Here is a 20,099-nt window from a genome sequence, read left to right as displayed (position 1 = left end):
CTTCAGGTGCCTTGGAGTGTTTTAAAAATCACACCTTTTCAGAAATCTTTACTACGTTAAAAGTGCTAGACTGATGAACTTTGTTACTGTTGATATTTGCCATATCTATCTGCTCCAACAATGATCCCTGTCATTTTTGAACTTCTCATCAACATGAACTCCAATACGTTCTCACCAGAATGGGCCCTTAATGTACTGCATTCCCATGGAAATGGGATTCCCTACATCTTTCATGATAGATTCATCTTACAGAAGCTACTGTCCTCTGTTTTGACACCTTAACAGCTTTGCTCTTGGGGTATAACTGCCACTGAATTTTGGGCTGTTAGGTGTCAATAATAAGGCTACTATTTTACTTTGCTGTCCACTGCAGGAAAATTAAAGTGCTTTTTGGAGAGAGGAATGTCAGAGATTCCATCACAAGAATTGAGCTTATAACCAATCTGCTAGAACCGGGTTCAAATTTAAGCCATCTACTACCATTGCAATATTGTCATGAGTGTCCAAACATGAGTAAATAATTGATAAAGTGTCACATATGATGCATAACAGTAATGAAAGTTATGTTAAATGTGCAAAACCACAGAATTAAGGCTGTAATGAACATGCCTTGAAACTTTAAAATCATGCATACCTTTAGTACAATTTTCAGGAGATTGTAATGAATCCTGTAGAGTTTAAAGTATGACAACTGAAGATTAAAAGGATAGCTAAATTTAGATACTGATGTCTCTATTCACTTTCGTGAATATAACTCAACAATGTGAAGTCACTGAAGGAAAGGTGATTGGCTCATGGCCTGGTGAAGACCAGAAACAAGGGAGAACCCATGGTACATTTTACCCCTTTCAGAACCAACAATTCACTTAAAAGCTGACAACCACATGTTTTTTTCCTTGTTGGTTATTGTGTATGGTTTTGCCTTGTTATTTAAATAGATTCTTGTGAGAACCAAGTCAAAAATGTGGATCCTTTCTAGAGGGTGGGCTTTATTGTTTGACTTGTCCTTTGCCAAAACGTCATCCAGAATGGAGATATTTACTTGGAGTCATTGGATTTTGAGGGCTAGAACTCAATAATGTGTTTCGTTCATTATCCCCAATGTACAGTGTGGACTACAACAGTAAGAAAATGGTTTCTAACTGGTGATTTCAGAAAGTATCTTGGCATCCCCGACTAGCTGACTCTTCAGAATAGAAGTAATGTAAAGGGCAGCATCCTTAGTAGCTTCTCCACAGTCACTACATCTTTGAAGAAAAGCAGTCAAGTAGAATCTGATGAAGTGATTCTGGACTTCAGCATTCTGTAAAGAGAGAGAAAACACAGATATTTGGGCAGATGTAAATCAGTCAAAGAAACTTTTAACAGTTGTCATTCAATTCTGGATGATTGAGAATTGGAAATAAGGCTCGCATTTATTAATGGTGCCAGATCTGCCGAAATAAAGTCAGGTGATTTATGGAACAAATACAAAGAATGCAGAAGAAGTTGAGCAGGCTCTTTAGAAGAAGTCATACCAGACTCAAAACATTAACTCTGTTTCTCTCCGCAGCTGCTGGCCAGACATGCTGAGTTTCTTTAGTGCTTTCTGTGTTTATTTCAGATTTCAAACAACCACAGTACTTTGATTTTAATTTATTTTTATTTTATGGAAGTCAGTTGAACTCCTTGTACCAGATTAAATGAATCCCAAACTTCTATATTCTTCAGGAAGGCAAACATGAAAGTGTTTACATCAGCCAAAAAAAATCATAAAATGGTTTTCATAAACTTTCTTTCATGTGCATATTACACATTATGATCGAAAATGGCTAAATATTTTAGTCTTTTTTACACCATAACAAAACTTTCCAAATTCTTCGGGAGTATAACTCACCGATTTTACCAGTGAGCATTATTCAAAACTCAAATTGCACAGATTTCCTTGCTCTAAGTTGCATACAGAGGAATTACAAAGTAATGGAGCAGGCGATGATTAATTGTGAAATGCTGTAAATGTAGCGGTGACTGATCTTCATGATATGCTTCTTTGGCTGCGAGTCAATACAAGCATGTTTTGCATGCTTTAAAATCAATTTGCTGAAAATGATATTGAAATAAGAAATTTAAAAAAAAAGTTTCCTTTGAATGTTCCAATCCCTATTCAGACTTAATTTCCAGGAGGGGATTTGCAGCAGAAACTTTGGGAGATTGTCAAATGTAGGGTTTCCCTGACTGAACCATGAGCCACAGTGCCTTCTGCCACGAAAACCATCACATTTGGATCAAATGGAAAGAGTTTATTTCAGAGTCTGGTCTAATAAACTGAAGAAGTCCAATCCTCAAACATCTTTTTGTCAGAGATTTTATTCGATAACTATGGTATGACCATAGCTTGTTCCAATTTTAATTACCAATGGAAAGCTGTTGTTGAAAATACCTGCTCTTACAGCAGATATGGCACCATTATAAAATTTATTTCCAACTCCCAATTGTGTAGATTTCATATTTGCCTTACTTAAGATTATAGTTATCTTAAAATTAGACATTAAAATTTGATCAAAAGTGATTCATGCCATCATTATAATTCTTGTTATTCGGTAATACCCAAGAATGCTGCATTCTATATTATTGGTTATTTTGTTGTCCGGATTTGTTAAACTCTATGCAAAGATAAAAATCGCGCAACATTGGGATGCATTTTTGCTGTAATGAGAAAGCACAATGTGTTGAATTTGAATAACTCAGAGATAAGACAGGAAACCCAATTTACTTGACAAGTGATTCACAACAAAAAAAAATTCAAAACGCGACAATAAAAATTAACGAGTTGTAGAAAATAATTTAAAAATTCTGAAAGCACTGCTTATTCTTTGAACTCTAGCATTTTACTGGGGTGCCAAGCAATTTGGTAAGTTGGCATGAGGTAAACTAAATTTTAACGGAGGATTCTCTGTTGGATTTCACACAATCGTATTGTCAATTTGTTTCATTGTTTTCTCAAAAGAAAGTTGCAATTTGTGAATGTTAAGGTAAAGCTTCTTAGTGTTGGAGTGTGCATTAGAATGCTTTTCTGTTTTTGTTAATTGTTAATCAATTACGCACAGGCCACATTCAAATGTAAATAATAATCTTGTATTCAACACTTTATCATTGTCAATCACTTATTAGTGAGCATGGTTATTCTGGTCATGGGCGCTGTGTCTAGAATTGGATACACTTGTCATTGCTTTGATAATAAAGACATCCTTTCGCCCTCAAGATCATTTGCTGAGCAGAAGAATCCCATTGGGGTTGCAATTCTTGACTCCTCCCTTTCCAATGGTTCCTTTTCAGAATTGAGCATCCTTTCCAATCCTGGCATTGAAATGCCCAAGGAGGATAACTGTATCTTCCTTAGAGATGTGGATGAGTATGGCTGAGGTTCAGGGTGGAGTAGAAGCCTTCTTTCGACTCAGGGTTGAGGAATAGGCATTCATGACCATTGCCTGCCGGTTTGTGGCAAGTTGCTGACGGACAATCATGATTATTGATGCCAAGAGGGAGCTCAGAGAGTCGGATGACAAATTCACTCTTGGTAGTGAATTCCAGTTCCATGTGTTCTCAGGTTTTCCTCCCCAGACAGAAATGTAAACATCCTTTCTTCTCTCAGTTGTCCTTTGCCTGCTGTTTCTGTGGGTTGTTGTGGCGGACGTGCTGGGGTGCTCCATTAATGCTAACAGTGATGCTGTAAGGAGTTCTCCACACCTGACAGGGCCACCCTGATGGTCAGGTCAGAGGGGAGGAACCAGACAAAGCACCATCTAAAACAAGATTCAAAGGCAATCCAGGTGCAAGATACTTACATGAATCAAAGCTGCAACCTCCTGCAACCTTCTTCTCAGCCAGAACATTGTATTCTTCGCTCTGACCTATTACCCTAGTGTACTTTGTATGGTATGATCTGCCTGTACTGCATGCAAAACAATATTTTTCACTGTACCTACGTAATTGTGACAATAATAACTCAAATCAAAATACTTAATTTCAAGGTTCCCTTGCAACTTCTGTCAAAGATCTCCATGTATTTGCTGATGCACAACAACATTCCTATGTTAAAAGATGTCCTGCACAAAGCATCTACCTTGAGGAATTCAACTTTCCATACACAATACAAGCCCTATGATGATTGACGGTTGGCACAGGGACAGGGTTATAACATTTGGAGGCCCCTGGCTTCAGACTGTCACATAAATGGGTGGAGTTTGACTCTGCTGTTTCATTCTTGGAATTGGAACAGCAGAGTTTTTTGGCAGCTTTCTTCATGCCTGAGCAGCTGTCTTTGGAATCCACCCTTCTTACCCTGCACAGAGAAGGGGCTAGAAAAGCTGCCCTAAAAATAGTCTGTCTAAACAGCACCCTGTTTGGAAAACTACATCCAGTGGCTTAGCTACTTGCATCTGAAAACCCATTGGAACCCTTATGAGTAATCAGCAAAACAATCATCCAGAATAAAGACCTGCCCTTGTCACTCTGAACTCATTCAATTAAATGATTTACCTAAACTTACGTCTCAGATGGTCACTTTTTCATTTTATTATAATGCTGTGCCGAGGCTGTTATCATGAAAACTATTTGAGAAAGCTTGTTTGTACCCAAGAACAAATGGAGGGTGAGACTTTCAACTTGCTTGGATCTGAATACTGGTTTCAAAGGCGTCATTTTTTTTTAAATAAGCGAACTTCAAAACAAAACTTGCATATTTCTTTCCCTTTGCCTGGGTCAGACCTGACAACTATACCCAAGCCTACTTTTCACTTGATAACTTTAAGTTATAGCTAACCTAAAATCAAGAACTCATCATCTGAGTAATTGTGGACACAAGTCTCCCACATTCTGGTACTCTGAAACCCAATCAGTTGCAACAGTGCAATCTGCATAACTGAAATACTTGTGAATGGGAAATCCTTTGGCTCACTATGTTGCATAACTCTCAACAGATAGGTCTCTATGAAGACAGTGGAGAACACCTACCAGCAATCAGTGAAATTACAAAAGGCAAGGAATTCATTATTTTAAAACAATTTAACAGTGTACCATATTCACCTCCACTACTTACCAATGGTTTGTTCAAAGGTAAGTGCTATACTGCCGTGCATACAGTGCTCACTGTCACTTCAATCTCATTGGCCACAATGTCAGAGGATTGAACATTTCGATCGTACATGGGATTTTCAAAAGTTGCTCGACCATTTGTATTTTCATGGCCTGCAAAACCATTGAATGGTACTTTTGGCCTTTTCCTGAAAGAAATACAGAACACAGTCAATCCCAATCCTTTTACAGAATCGAAGCCAACTCCTCAGCTTTGTACCAAGAATTCTAGCTACAAACATTTCTGATATACAAAACTCCAACAGATCCAGAAAACATCGCATCCCTGGACCGAGCAGGAATTTACTGCATATCTGCTAAATATTTGCAACTGTGCTTGAAATGCAACAGGAATGGTAAAATACATCCTAAAATGAGTTAAACCAATTTCTCATGATTCGCATTGACTTAACTATTTCCACTGTCTATCATCCATGTACTTAAATATGTTTAGAAGTGGCTAATATAGCCTCATATTAGCAGATGTATCAGACCAGGTAAGGATAGCAGACAGCCTTCTGCAAACAACTTATGTGAACCAGATGAGGTTTTATAACAAGTGACAATGGTTTTGTCAAACTTTTCATTTCAAATTAATTAATCAAATTTATATTAAATGTAATATTAATTAAATTTAAATTCTATTAAGGCCATTCTGATGGGATGTGGACCTGTATCTCCAGAGCATTACTCCAGGCCTCTGGTTTATTAGTCCACTTACACAACCATTCTACCCTCACCTGCCCTAAACCTACCAGTCTGATCCTGTTTGACAGTGCCAAAATCCTGCTATTTCTCACACAAAAATATAAAGGCAGAAGTGGATAAGGTGGTCAAGAAGGCATATGGCATGTTTGCCTTCATCTCTTGGGGCACAGTGTATGAAAATTAGCAAGTCATGCTGCAGCTGAATAGAACTTTAATTTGGCCATGTTTGGAGTACTGTGTACAGTTCAAGTTCCACACTACCAAGATGATGTGGAGGTTTTGAAGAGGGTACAGAAATGGTTTACCAGAATGTTGCCTGGTTTGGAAGGTATTAGCGATTGGAGAAAGAATTGGACAAATTTGGTTTGTTTTCACTTGAACATAAAAGGATGAGGGCCAACCTATAAAAATTTACAAAATTATGAGAGCTGTGGATAAGATGGATAGTCAGACTCTTTCTCCTCAGGTATAAGTGTAAATTATTTGGGTACATATGTTGAAGGCAGAAAGGGCTAAGTTGAAAGTATACTGAGAGGCAAGTTTTTTACACAAAGGGTGTAACATGCCCAGAATATTTCGCCAGAGAGGGCAGTGGAGATAGATACCATAGGAATGTTTAAAAGGCATCTTGACAGATTATGAATAGGCAGGGAATAGAGGGTTATGGACCACATAGAGACTAAAGATTTTAGATTACAAGGCATAGTGTATCAGCACAGGCATGATAGGTCAAAGGGGCTGTTCCCACACTGTAATATTCTCTAATCACAAGCGAAATAAACACATTTCAGAAAAGCTTACCAAATCTGTCAGGACGTTCGAATAACAATACAATGTTTGAAAACGTGTGATGTTAACTACAAAGCATCTACCAAAGGTAGATTTGGCTGTCGATTTCTTTCATGTCTACTCACATCTAAAATGATCTTGAATAAGAAAATCAATCATAGGGTTAACTGGTTCGGTGGGTCAAAGCTGGCAGATAAACTAATTGTGCACTGAAGTGCAGCCATTTTATGCAGCATAGCTCATGCAGATGTTAAATTTTGTGCATGCTGTTATAATTGCTACCAGAAGTGAAGAGCATTACCACATTTCAATGTACAAACAGCATGTGATAGCGCTTCTGTCTGTTAATGACCATTTGAAGGGTAGCTCCAACAATCAACTAAAAATACCTGCTCAGACTGATATTGCAGCAGCAAAAGGAACAGGAAAGCACCTGGACACAACCAACATTTGGGAGTGTAGGGAGTGTAATATGCAAACTAAATAAAATCCAATTCTGTCTTGGTGGGAAAGTACCCTTCATGCTGGGAGCATCTCTTGTGGGTGATCAGTGCTGCATTGCCATGACAATGTCATTTTTTAAAATTTGTGCTGCTATCTTTAGCAACTGCCTACTTCTGATCTCAGCCTTGCCCAGGAAAACACACAGGAACACAGGATTTCGGAGTAGGAGGCCATTTGGCCTATTGAGCCTGTTCTGCAATTCAATAAAAGCATGCCTAATCCAAGCGTAGCCTCTACACCTGGTCCCATAACTCCTGTCTCCCTTATCTATCAATAAATCCACTCTCAGAGCCATGAATAAAATCAATGACCCAGCTCCTGTGCTTTCTGGGGAAAGAGACATCTCATGGAGAGATCTCCATCTTAAAAGGGAGACCTCTCATGTTGACATTGTGTCTCCTAGTTCCCCCATAAGAGAAAACATTTATGAATCCACCACATCACGTCACCTCAAGGTCTTCTATAGTCCAATAAGGTCAGCTCTCATTCTTCTGATATCGATCTAAGTTCAATCTGTTCGGCCTTGTACCATAAAATAAATCTAATAAATACAATAACCCAGGGGCAAGGACATTTCCAGAGACAACAGAGCATAAGAGACGGAGGGGGAATCTGAAAGAAGAGTATAAGATCAAGAGCAGTGTGGATAGGGTAAGTGCGCTCAGTGTTTTTCCCAAGGTTGGAGAATCAAGGACTAGAGGGCATCAGTTTAAGTTAAAGAGGAAAGAACAAAAGAGAATCTGAAGGGAAACTTTGTTTACCCAGAGGGTGATATGCATATGGAATGAGCTGCCAGTGGAAGTGGTCGAGTTGGGTACATTAAAACATTTAAAAGGCATTTGGACAAATACCTGGATAGGTAAGGTTTCGAAGGATATGGGTCAAGTGCAGGGAAATGGGGTTATTGTGGATGGACATTTTGGTCAGCAAGGACCAATTTTGGCCAAAGGGCCCATCTCTGTGCTATAGGACGCTGTAACTCTATAACAGAGAGTATGACAAGGTGTTAGAAAAAGCGGAGGAGGAGGAGGGGACAAAGAGTTCTCAACAGGAAGTCGTATCCACCTGGGGGGGGGGTCAGGGAGCAATTCTCCCACCTGAACCTCAGTGATTGACAAAGTGTCTGAGTTCTGAGCTTCAGTAATGACGATTTCAATGAAATCTGTCACTTGTGGCAGCTATAAATTAGGTGGATTGGCCATGCTAAATTGCTCATAGTGTTCAGGGATGTGCAGGAATTGCAGGGTTACAGAGAAAAGATAGGGGAGTAGATCTGGGAGAAAAGCTCTTCGAAGAGTAGGTGTGGACTTGATGGGCCAACTGGCCTGCTTCCACAGTGTAGGGATTCTATGATTCTATAATACAAGGCAAGCCTCGCAATAAAGTAAGGATGGCATTGCCTGTGGCTTTGAACATGATTATTGTGATGAACCTGCAGTTGGAAATATTTGCACCATCTCATACTCTATCGTCAACTTAGGCCCTCAATTCAAAGACAGCTAACCAAATAACGAACAATACAGTAGGGAATCAGGCCTTTTGGCCCACCAAGCCTGCACCAACACATGGTGCCTTTTGAAATTTAAAAGCCTTTTGCCTTGACACAGTTTGTATCCCTCGTTCTCTACCCACTCATGTATCTGCCTGGATGCTCCTTAAATGTTCCAACTTATATAGCAATCAGCCACCCCTTGTGTGACAAAACCTGAGCTTCCACACTGTAGACACTGGCATTAAGGTACTTCAGCTTGTGCTGTAATGGAAACTGAGATAATGGTTGTCAGATGACACGTCATAGCCAAGTGGACAATGCTGTTAATGGGGTGGCCAACAGTCTATGCAAAAAAAGCTCTATACAAATGTCAGTGTAAGGTTGGTGCAGGATTCCTCTATGCTGAGAAGATGATTCAGTAAACACCTGAAGAATTTTATTGTTTCATAGTCTTCTTTTATAGCCTGTTTTATTGAAGTTCATGGAGCAAAATGCAAACACATAGCCTTGCCTGGCTCTGCACTGGCACCTATGCTGCTGTTGTTCCCTGGCCTGTCTGCAGGTCACTAATATCTAGTGTATCACTCTATGATGTCTAACTTCCAAACTGTCATCAAATTATACACAGTATGACAAGCTGAGCTGGTGGCTGCAAGAAAGATTTTGAGTGACTGTACTCTCACACTTCCATCACAGTCTTACCAGGTTGCACCTCTTGGCTATTGTTACTATTAAAGTGAAAGCTGTCAAATTCAACTTTCATCATTTAATGTTAATGCCCCAGACATTCATCAACTCGAAAAGGCTTTGAAAAGGATATGATTGACTGAAATGGCAGCAGTGATCAGTTGACAAGCCCAGGTTGTGGCACACCATGCCTGTTTGACAGTATAATTGTCAGAGAGTTATGCAGCATGGAAACAAACCATATATTCCAACTCATTTGTGCTAACCAGACATCCCAATCCCATTCTGTTTGCCAGCATTTGGCTCATATCCCTCTAAACCCTTCCTATTTGTATACACATCTAGATGCCATTTAAATGTTGTAATTGCACCAGCCTCCACCACTTCCTGTGGTAACCTGCTCTATCCATGCACCACACTCTTTGTGAAAAAAGTAACCCTCAGGTCCTTTTTAAATCTTTCCCCTCTTACCTTAAACTGTGTCCTCTAATTTCTTCCAGGGACCTAAAAAATAACTTGCCTCGCACATCTTTAAACTTTCTACCTCTCACCTTAAACCTATACCCCCTAATATTTGACATTTCCACCACGGGAAAAATACCTTGATTATACATGAGGCTGTCATGATTGAACAGCTACTAATATGGGCAAACTGCGAGCTGTAAAGTGTGAAGCTTGTAGCAATGCTCAGCATGTATAGCGAAGGAAAAGATATAATTTTTTGGTATGAGTCCTGATACACAGAGACAGTTGGTGAGTGAGTGATAGGGGTACGGAGCATTGAGCATCATATTCAGTTGTTGGTCTAACTGGTGGGATATAGCATTTGATGTTGTGTTTGCTGACCTTGATCATTTGTAGGAGATCACTAAACTATTTGTGTCACTATATTCAGTGAAATCAGGGCTTCAGAGCTTAACTCCAGACACTGAGTGTCAGCAAAGCACTGGTCCTAAGCATTCTGAAACTTTGTCTGGGTTAAGGGGTAGGGGAAGGGGTGGATTTCTCTCTCTACAGATAGAACATGTCTCCTCTTATTCACAGCTCTCTAGCATCAGAAGGTGTTGGAGTCAGCTCTCCACCATTGCGCTGGATCTTCTGAGAAATGGCAATCACATGCCATTTCACTTCTTTAATGTAATGATAGAGCACTGCATTTGAGACCAGAGATTTCAATTCGGGCTCTTTCAGAAATGCATGACACAATTTTATTGTGACAGCTCCTTCACATTGCAGAACGGTCAGGAGAATGGAAACACGCTCTTTCTCACACAGTCAGTTCCTATATTCTGTGACGCGAAGGCCCAGCATTACTGAAAGCCACTTTGACAGATTCTGTGAAAGGATAAGTACTTAAGGAGTCTGTTGAGGTCTGCATGCTGGGATGGAAGGGTGCCAGGCCACAAATTGGAAAAAGAATAAGGAAAGAGACAAAGTATTTAGGGCAGGTCCAAACAGGTGAGGGTGGCTGTCGAGAACTGGGGGAAGGGTGGGTTGGGAGCTGCAGAGTTGGTGGTGAGGGAGGGTCAACTTTGCCACGAGGAGATGGAAGATCAGGTCTTAGCGGGAGAGGGGAAAGGGGAATGTCAGGTCCCAGGGAGGGACGGGTCAGTGTGTATGTGCATGTGTGTATGCATGTGCATTGTCTTGTGTTGTATTGTGTGTGCTAAGTTGGGATGTCAATTCAATAGTTACTCAGGAGTTAAACTAGTTATTTAATATTCTAACTTTTCCTGAGTAATTTGTAATTGTTGCAAAACCTTCAGAATTCTCTGAAATGAATGGCTGTTTTCAGAGGGTTCTGGGAATAATCCAGCGGAATCTTCAATTTCCCAGGCAATTCCCTCAGAGTTTCTATTTTGCAATTTACATAGGGCCCCCATGCACAGCTCCCATCAACGCTTCAGAAATGATTAGCCAGCTATCGGAAAATCCAGACCAGTCAGAATCAATGGCAGGTTGACTTCCAGCTCCTGTTCCAGCCACAATGCACCTTCCGTTTAAGAGGTGCCTGACGGTTTCAAAGAGAGGAGGCTATGTACCACTGCATGATTTTGAAGTTGCTTTGAAACTGTCGCCAGTCGACAGTGCAATCAGCATGCTCAGTGGCAAACAGAAGGAATCTGATGTACTGTATGCCTTGGGAACAAGATGCACAAATTAGCCAGCTCTGTGACCTCTCCCCATCCCCTCCGCTTCCTGGGGGAAAGTGGGGGGGGGGGGGGGGGCAGTGGGGACATGATATTAAATGTCATCCCTGCTATGCAATTCTTTAAATAAAACAGATGACCTGACGTTTCAAATGGTGCTGAAATAAACATCTGCCAACGTCCTTTTTGCAAGTTAGCTTGGGTCAGATCCAGCATATTCACATCCATACTCTAGCACCTTGTTCTCCTCAATCTCAAATCACATTTTAAAAATTATTTCAGGGGCTGCGCACACTGCTAGCAAGATCAAAACACGTATGGCCTATCGTTCACTGCAACAGTGTCGCACTGTTTCCTACATCTGTCACCCTCATTTCCCCAAACAGGATAATGTCAGAAACAATGACAACTTGCAGCTCTTTTCCTGAGACATTGGAACTCCAGGCATTTGAAACAGGTACCACAAAATCAAAGAATCCCTTCAGTGTGGAAGTAGGCCATTCGACCCATCGAGTCCACACAGCTCCTCCAAAAAGCACCCCCTACATTTCCCTGGCTCATCCACCCTGGACACTATGGACAATTTAGCATGGGCAATCCACCTAACCTGCACATCTTTGGATTGTGGGAGGAAACTGGAGCACCCAGAGAAAACCCACACAGACAAGGGGAGAATGTGCAAACTCCACACAGACAGTTGCTTGAGGCTGGAATCAAACCCAGGTTCCTGGCGCTCTGAGGCAGCAGTGCCAACCACTGAGCCACCATGCCGTGTAAGCTGTTGGTCTCTATTTTACAAGAAAAGCTGGTGGCAATTTCTCTTCAGGTGTACACAGTAGTGATGGGATTACCAAGGCTAATGTATTTGCCCATGAAAGAAACATCTGATGTGGAAGGAATTTGTTAACTGACTTTACAACTAGTTGGCACTGATAACAACAGTACTGGGAGACACTCAGGACATCACCTATGTATATCTCAAAGAAACCTGTATAAAGAGACCTGAAGAAGGGCAAAAATATATTTCAATGGCATTAGCAAGGTCAAAAAATGAAGAAAGTGATACGTATTATCATTCTGTAAAATATTAAGTCGAGTAACTGGGCTGAACACACATGAAGGATTACAGTAGAGATCAGCAGTTCTTCAATACTGCCTCAGGGATTCAGTGCTGAGGAAAAAACTCCATTAATGCTTTACATTAAAATATCACGTGACAGGAAACACAAACAGGCAACGACATTATAGCTCCCCCAAGTTAACAAATCTAAAAGCTTACATGGTTAGGACGAAAATCAGGGCAAACCTGGTCAAACTGGAGTGCTTGGCTGACTTGCCCCTGCCAGTGCAGGACTCACCTGTGTTTGTAGAGATACAATATAAATCCTGCCGTTATCAGGGCAAAGAAAGGCACGAGGATGGCAACAGCCACTGAGCTGCTGCTAGTGCTAAAGTGGTGCCCTATTGAGTCCGTGCCAGCTTCCAGCATGTGCAGATCTGAATGAGATAGAAAACAATTGACATATTCAAGAATGGAGCTTAAAATACAACTGCAGAAAGAAACCATGAACTCGATGAGGGCACTTTCACTCAGCAAACCCAGGTTTGTGTGAGCACAACTTAACTTTGCTTACTGATCTCTACTGATATTTTTTGAAGCTTACTGGAGTAATATAATGATAAATTCCCCATAAATACTACAGAGCTGCATAATTGACAAATCACCTTATAACTGCTTAAACTCATATTCCATAATAACCTGATAAATTTCCAGACTTCAAACACAAAGTAACAGCTTCCTGCAGAGCCTCAAAAGGTCGGGTCACAAGCTGCTTACTTTCCTCTCTATTTCTGACAAGTACAGTGGTATTCATTCAGCCCTGTTTGCTACCATCATGCATATTCTAGGAGAAGATTTTGTGATCAGCAACTGCTGATCAAAATTGCTGAAAGCTGCAATGTAGAAATTGTAGACATTTTCTGCATTTTTCACTTGACTTTTAAAAACATGGCAAAGCAAATGGCACTCTGTTGTTTTCTGTGCAAACTGTAGAATTTCAGGCAAATGACAAGGTGCTGTCATGTGTGAATATCTATAAATTGCTCACTGGGTTGCCTTGTTCCATATCTCATTCTTAGCCTCTCTGTTTTTAAAGGAACTTGATGCATTTCCACATTAAATTCACCACGGAAAGTTAAGGCATGCCATTAGAAACCTCAGCATCCTTTTTAGTCTTGTAATAAGAGTTAATGGTGTAAATCAATCTTGTGAGCACAGAACATGATTCATTAGAAATGTGGAGTCCCAATTCTTAAGATTTTATTTCTTTTTGGGAGATTTCCAAAGCGAGAAAATAAATTTTTCTTCTCCTTTTTGTCGCAAAGTCCGATCACCCTTTTCTTCTTTTTAAACATAATTTAATGTTAACTAACTACATCATGGTAATGACACAGACAAAGACTACTGTCCAACCCCATCTGTCCCCTTTATCTCTGATATTCTTTTCGAGCTTCCCTTTAAAAGCATTGGTACTACTGGTTAAGAAAGGATTTAAGGCAATTTAACAATTTGGATCCAAAATTGGCTTAGTGGCAAGAGGTAATGGTCAAAGATTGTTTTTCTGACTGGAACGCTGTGTCCAGGAGTGTCCCACAAAGATTAGTGCTGTGTCCCTTGCTGTATGTTGTGCACATTAATAATCCAGATATGAATATAGGAAGTTTATTCAATAAATTCAAGGATGGCACAAAAATTATTGGAGTAAACATAGTGAGGAGGAAAGCTTTAGACTACACAATGATACCAACAGGTTGGTCAGTGGGATAGACCAATAGCAAATTGAATTTAACGTTGAAAAGAGTGAGGATTTTCATTGAATGGTAGGGCCTTAGGAATTAGAAAGGAGATTCAATTTGGTTTTAAAAATATTTGAGATTGTGAGGATTAATTATGTTAAAGGGGTAAGACATGGCAGGAGCTCTCCAACTCTTAGTTTGCTCCTCTGGTTCAATGTGGGAAGCCGGGCACATTTCTCATGCCTGGGGCCTGCATGCTTGCAAGATGTGTTTCCAGCTGCAGCTCCAAGAAACCCAAGTTTCAGAGTTGGAACGGCATCTGGGGACACGGTGTCTGGGGACACGGCATCTGAGGACAATGTGGAGCATTCGGGAAGCAGAGAGTATCGTGGAAAGCACGTACAGACAGGTGGTCACACCACGGACTCAGACTCCACAGGCAGGAAAGGGAATGGGTGACTACCAGGCAGAGCAGGGGACTAAGCAGGCAGTGCAGGAATCTACTGTGAGTGTTCCTCTGCAAAACTGATATCCCGCTTTGGATACTGTTGAGGGGAGAAACCTCTCAGCAGATAACAGCAACAGCCAAATTCATAGCACCATGATTGTGTGTGTTGCAGTGGGAGGGACAAATAGGCATAGAAATGCTGTAGTTAAAGGGGATTCAATTGTAAGGGGAATACACAGGCATTTTTGTAACGGCAAACAATAGTCCAGGATGGTGTGCTGCCTCCCTGTGCTAGGGTCCGGGCTGTCTCGGAGCAGTTGTAGGACATTCTGGATAGGGAGAGTGAACAGCCAGTGGTTGAAGTATATGTTGGTCCTAATGAGATCGGGAAAAAAAGAAGATGCGGTCCCAAAAGCAGATTGTAGAGAATTAGAAAGAAAGTTGAAATGTAGGACTCAAAGGTAACTACCTTAGGATTACTACCAGTGCCATGAGTAGTCATAGTAGAAACAGCAAGATATATAGGATAACCATGTGGCGGAAAAGATGGTGTGAGGGGAGGGTTTCAGACTCACGGGACATTGGGACCTGTTCTGGGAAAGTGGGACTCTATAGGCTGGATGGGTTATACCTGGGCAGGATCAGGACTGATGTCCTTGGGGGAGTACTTGGTAGAGTTGTTAGGGAGGATTTAAATGAGTGAGGCAAGGGTGATGGGAACCAGAGGAGTAGGGCAGTAGATACAGAATCTGAGGGAGAGGTAGAAATCAAGGCAAATGCTACTAAGAACAATGTTGCCAGGAAGAACAAAGAGGTTGTCTGAAATGCAATTGTTTCAATGCAAGATAATGGGCAAAGTAGATGAATTTAGAGCTTTGGTTAGTACTTGGAACAGTGATATTATTGTGATTCCAGAGACTTGGCTGAAAGAGGCACAGGACTGGCAGCTGAATGTGCCAGGATTTTGATGTTTCAGGTGTGATAGAAGGGGATGCAAAAGGGGTGGGGGTTTGCATTACTGATAATGGAGTATCTCATACCTGTACTGAGGGAGGCTACATCAGAGAACTTGTGCAGTGGGACACTATGGGCAGAACTCAGGAATAGAAAAGGTGAAATCACAATGCTGAGGATCTACACCAGGCCTCCCAACAGTCAGCAGGAACAGGAGGAGAGAATATGTTGACAGCTTTTGGAAAGATGTAAAAACAACAGGGTTGTTACGGTGGGTGATTTTAATTTCCCCTACATTGATTGGGACTCACTTTATGCTCAAGGTTTGGATGGAGCAGAATCTATACCGACCATTTGGGAAGGTTTCTTGACACAGTATGTAAACAGTTCAACCAGGGAAAGGGTGAAACTGGACCTGGTTTTGGGAAATGACTCCAGCCAGGTGAGCAAAGTTTCAGAGGGCAGCATTTTGTGAGTATTGTTCATAATACTGAGAGTTTTAAAATACCCATGAGGGTAAATCTACATCAGACATGTGGGGGTTTTTCAAATGGCAGTTGATAAGAGTTCAAGAATGGCACATTCCTGTGAGAATGAAGGATAGCTTGGGTGAATTCAACGTCAAAACAGCTCAGGAAGAGAAATAAAGAAAGGAAACAATTTGAAAGTAAAAGGATAGAAAAGTGAGGCAGAAGGTAGGTAAGAACAAAAAGGACAATTTGAAATGTCAGTGAAAAGCAAGGAATGAGAGTCCATGTTTTTAACTTCACTTTTGGGGACCCAAGTGGTTGACAGGCAGTCATAAGCATTGCTAAAAAGATTATGTGTGGGATATTTAGTTCAAATCTACTCCAGAAATACAACAATTTCATGCGATTTGGTGATTTGAGTGATGATGTAAATGGTGAAATGCCATTTTTCATAGGTTATGGCGGATCAACTCAACTCAGACAGGAGGTTTTGATAGTTACAGAAAAGGATGTATCTGATCTCCTTTCAAGTTGTGGTATAGTTTATGCATAAGAGACAATGAGGGGCCATTCATTAAACCATTATATTCACAGCAAATTCTGGTCTAATATATCAGTGCTATGTTTAAGCGTGAGAATGCTAAGTGTTAAGTAGAAATTATGTCACAAGAATTTTCCAAATAGAAAAGGCAGATTTGTCAGGGAGCACTTTTAAGAGGGAATAAAGGTGTCTTGGAGGCTAGTGCAAAACAGGTGATAGAGATTTAACAGTCTGCTTGCACTGCCCTGAAGCAGTCATAGAGATGTACAGCACAGAATCAGACCCTTTGGTCCAACTTGTCCATGCTGACCAGCTATCCTAGCGCAAACTAGTCACATTTGCTAGCACTTGGCCTATATCCCTCTAAACCCTTCCTATTCATATAACCATCCAGATGCCTTTTAAATCCTCTGCCAGCCCATTCCATATATGCACCACCCTCTGTGTGAAAACGTTGCCCCTTCGGTCCCTTTTATATCTCTCCCCTCTCACTCTAAACCTATGCCCTCTCGTTCTGGACTCCCCACCCCAGAGAAAAGACTTTGCCTATTTATCATATCCATGCTCCTCATGATTTTATCAAGTAAATCGAGCAGAATGCAAAAATAAAACAAAGAACTACAGACACTAGAGATTGGAAACAAACACAAAAAAAATGTTGGAGAAACTCAGCAGGTGTGGCAGCATCAGTGGACAGAATACAGGGTTAAATATTCCAGTGACCTTTCTCCAGAACAAGCATTGTGTAAACTGGCCACTCATTAATTGTCACAAATGTAAAATCTGCATCATATTTCATAAAAAGGCTATCAACATGAAATATTCACTCTTTAATTGTCCACAAATGTTGCCTGATTGCTGCAATTTTCCAGTATTTTATTATTTCAGATTGACAGCCTTCTGTTTCATGTGAATAAAGAAAATTCTTTTATACTCCAAAGCTTATATTTCCAATATGGAAAATATTTGCTGTGTATTTCTCTGGGGTTGTGATATATTATATAATCTTCACAGAGGAAAATGAAAATCACCCATTTCCAGTCTTGCTCCATGACGGATTTTTCAAGGTTATATCTTACATTGAAAAAACTTTGAATTAGGACCTTTCATGACAACTGGCTATTCCAAAATACTTTTTGGATGATGATACACATTTCAAGTGTTGTCACTGTTGTAATGTAGCAACTAATGTCTGCCTAGTAAACTCCCATAGACTTCATAGACAGCAATGTGATAAGGAAAAACTACACGCTTTATTATTGCTCATGTAAGACCAACATGTATTGACCAAGACACCAGGGATAATGCCCTTAATCTTCTCCAAATAATGCCATGCCATCTTTGACATTCAGCTGGGACGTCAGAAGAAAGCTGGGACGTCAGCTGGTGAACATCTCAACTAAAAAGTGACATGACTGACAGTGCAGCATTTAACTGTCAGGCCTCAATTTCTGTGAAGATGAAGGGAGCCTTCAGCTTCTGGAATTGGTTTTGCCGAGATAGAGATGATGCGCATATTGCTTCCAGAAGAGTATCTTTACCTGATGTGGCACTTCCTTGCAATACAAGAGACTCAGAAGTAGGCAAAGTACTCCTTAAAGATCCAATCCAATTTATTTCAGCTCAGTAATATATATAAAAATTACATTTACAGGCACATCTTTGTCTGGGCCAACATCAAGCTATTCGGTACAAAGAGTAGCCAGTTTCCATCGATATGTCAGCCCGAGCTAAGATGAAGTCTGATATCTTTATACCCTCAGGTCACATGCTATAATAGTGATGAAAATGACTTTTAAATGTATCCTGACATACTAACTGCTAGCCAACTCTGAACAGGAGACAGCTTCTGTCTTAGACAAAATGGTGTTGATGATCTGAATCTACAAGTACTGCCCTTGTACTTGGTCCTGTCATTTTTGAAGGTGAGGGGATGACTCCTATTACACCTCATTCTTGGGTCATAGGTTGGAATACCCAGGGAACTTTTCTTGGATCAGTTTTGAGGAGCTGGGATCAAAGGTTCAGGCCCAGTTTAGATTGATGCTTAAAGAAATTGGACTTAAACTAACAACCTTGACTTAGGCGATAGTGATACCAATTGAACTGTGGCTGACACATATGAAGCCAATTTACTCCATAAAATCCTGCATGTAGAAGGTGATGAAACAAAACAGTCAGCTTAACTTGCTGTGGCTAATTTTATTGCCAAGAATCCTTCAGCACTATCATCTCCAGGGTTCTCTTAGGCCATTCTTTTATTAAACATCCTTGAGTGTCAGATTTCCTCACTGGGCTTCCTTAACTTGAAAATGGATTTCTTTTGATTATGTTTAGAGATGGCTATTCGCAAAAATACAAGTTAATCCTATCGGTTTTGAAATGGGTATTGTGGATTACAGCAGTACATTGTGGGACACTATCTGTTTCAAAGTCGACAGAAGCAGTTGACAGGACAGATCACACAACCTCCAAATTCCCATTGAAGAGATGTATTATTATGGTTGTCAGTTCTTCTGCTCATAGCTATCTATCAAGTCCCATTTAAGTAAACACTATTAAGGCACTGTTTTCTCCTACTTTGAGTTCTTGGCTGGGAGCAGTGCTTTTTGAGAGTACGGATCAATGGTTTGGGCATACACTGTGAGTGACTTTTCTAACCATTTAAAACTAATGGTTGGAGCATCATTTGTGCATGTCTCGTATTTCTGACAAATACCTGGTGATCAAGGATTCCTGTCAGAATGAGAAGCCAGAATATAACCCATTCCAGCCCCAAATCCCCAGAGGCTCTTGTGATTTGCTGTTGTGCCTTTAGTATGGCACATGGAACAACATTCAGGACTGAAACAGACAGTGAGACATTTCCTTCTGCTGAATTTAAGTTGAAAGAATTGAAACTACTATGAAGTTTAAGATCCAATGAAATCACGTCCAGGAGAAAAAATAATCTTCATGACAGCTGGCATTGATAAGTCCTTTAGCAGAATGATCCAGAATGATGAAATCTATTAGTTGAGAAGAAAGAAGCTTTACCTATTCTTTGGAGACCAAACTGTCCGAAGTCTTTGCCTTGTACAAATCCTTGGTACACGAATGTGCTGCCTGAAGCCTCTGCTGAAACCTGTGTGATAATTAATGAGGTCAGCAATCTTGCAAATATCTATTACACGCAGGATAATTAGGGAAAGTGGCCATGATATTATTTTCTGTAATTAGTCCTCACTGCAACAGGATTTCCATTTGTCCATCATTTGCACCCTGAATCCAGGCCTACTTCCCAGGGTTGCAAACATTTGCCTATGTCACAGATGTTGCTGTGTTGACCTGTGGCCAATGACAAATAGACCAATGGTGTCGCTCAACGAATCAAAATTAATTCTTTCATGCATGTCAATTGAAATGAGCATTTATATTCTTGAAGATTATGAATTTCACATGTACAGTT

The 20,099-nt window shown here is 40.5% G+C and overlaps 1 protein-coding gene across 1 annotated transcript in view; it reads right to left on the bottom strand.

The window, feature by feature from the left end:
- Positions 1 to 1,265: 1,265 nt before the first annotated feature.
- Positions 1,266 to 20,099, bottom strand: part of csmd2 (CUB and Sushi multiple domains 2) — a 605,906-nt gene continuing 587,072 nt past the window's right edge. Inside the window, exons 63-66 of the mRNA XM_060847269.1 lie at positions 19,688 to 19,775; positions 12,801 to 12,939; positions 5,078 to 5,261; positions 1,266 to 1,303 (exon numbers count right to left, since the gene is read on the bottom strand). Of these exons, the coding sequence (XP_060703252.1) occupies positions 5,102 to 5,261; positions 12,801 to 12,939; positions 19,688 to 19,775 (387 nt within the window). The 3' untranslated portion in view covers positions 1,266 to 1,303; positions 5,078 to 5,101. The remainder of the gene's footprint in view (positions 1,304 to 5,077; positions 5,262 to 12,800; positions 12,940 to 19,687; positions 19,776 to 20,099) is intronic.

Source organism: Hemiscyllium ocellatum, chromosome 30, assembly GCF_020745735.1.
Source record: "Hemiscyllium ocellatum isolate sHemOce1 chromosome 30, sHemOce1.pat.X.cur, whole genome shotgun sequence".
NCBI classification, from domain to species: domain Eukaryota; kingdom Metazoa; phylum Chordata; class Chondrichthyes; order Orectolobiformes; family Hemiscylliidae; genus Hemiscyllium; species Hemiscyllium ocellatum.
Note: the sequence above shows the minus strand (reverse complement) of the source record. Positions and strands in the feature narration are given on the sequence as shown.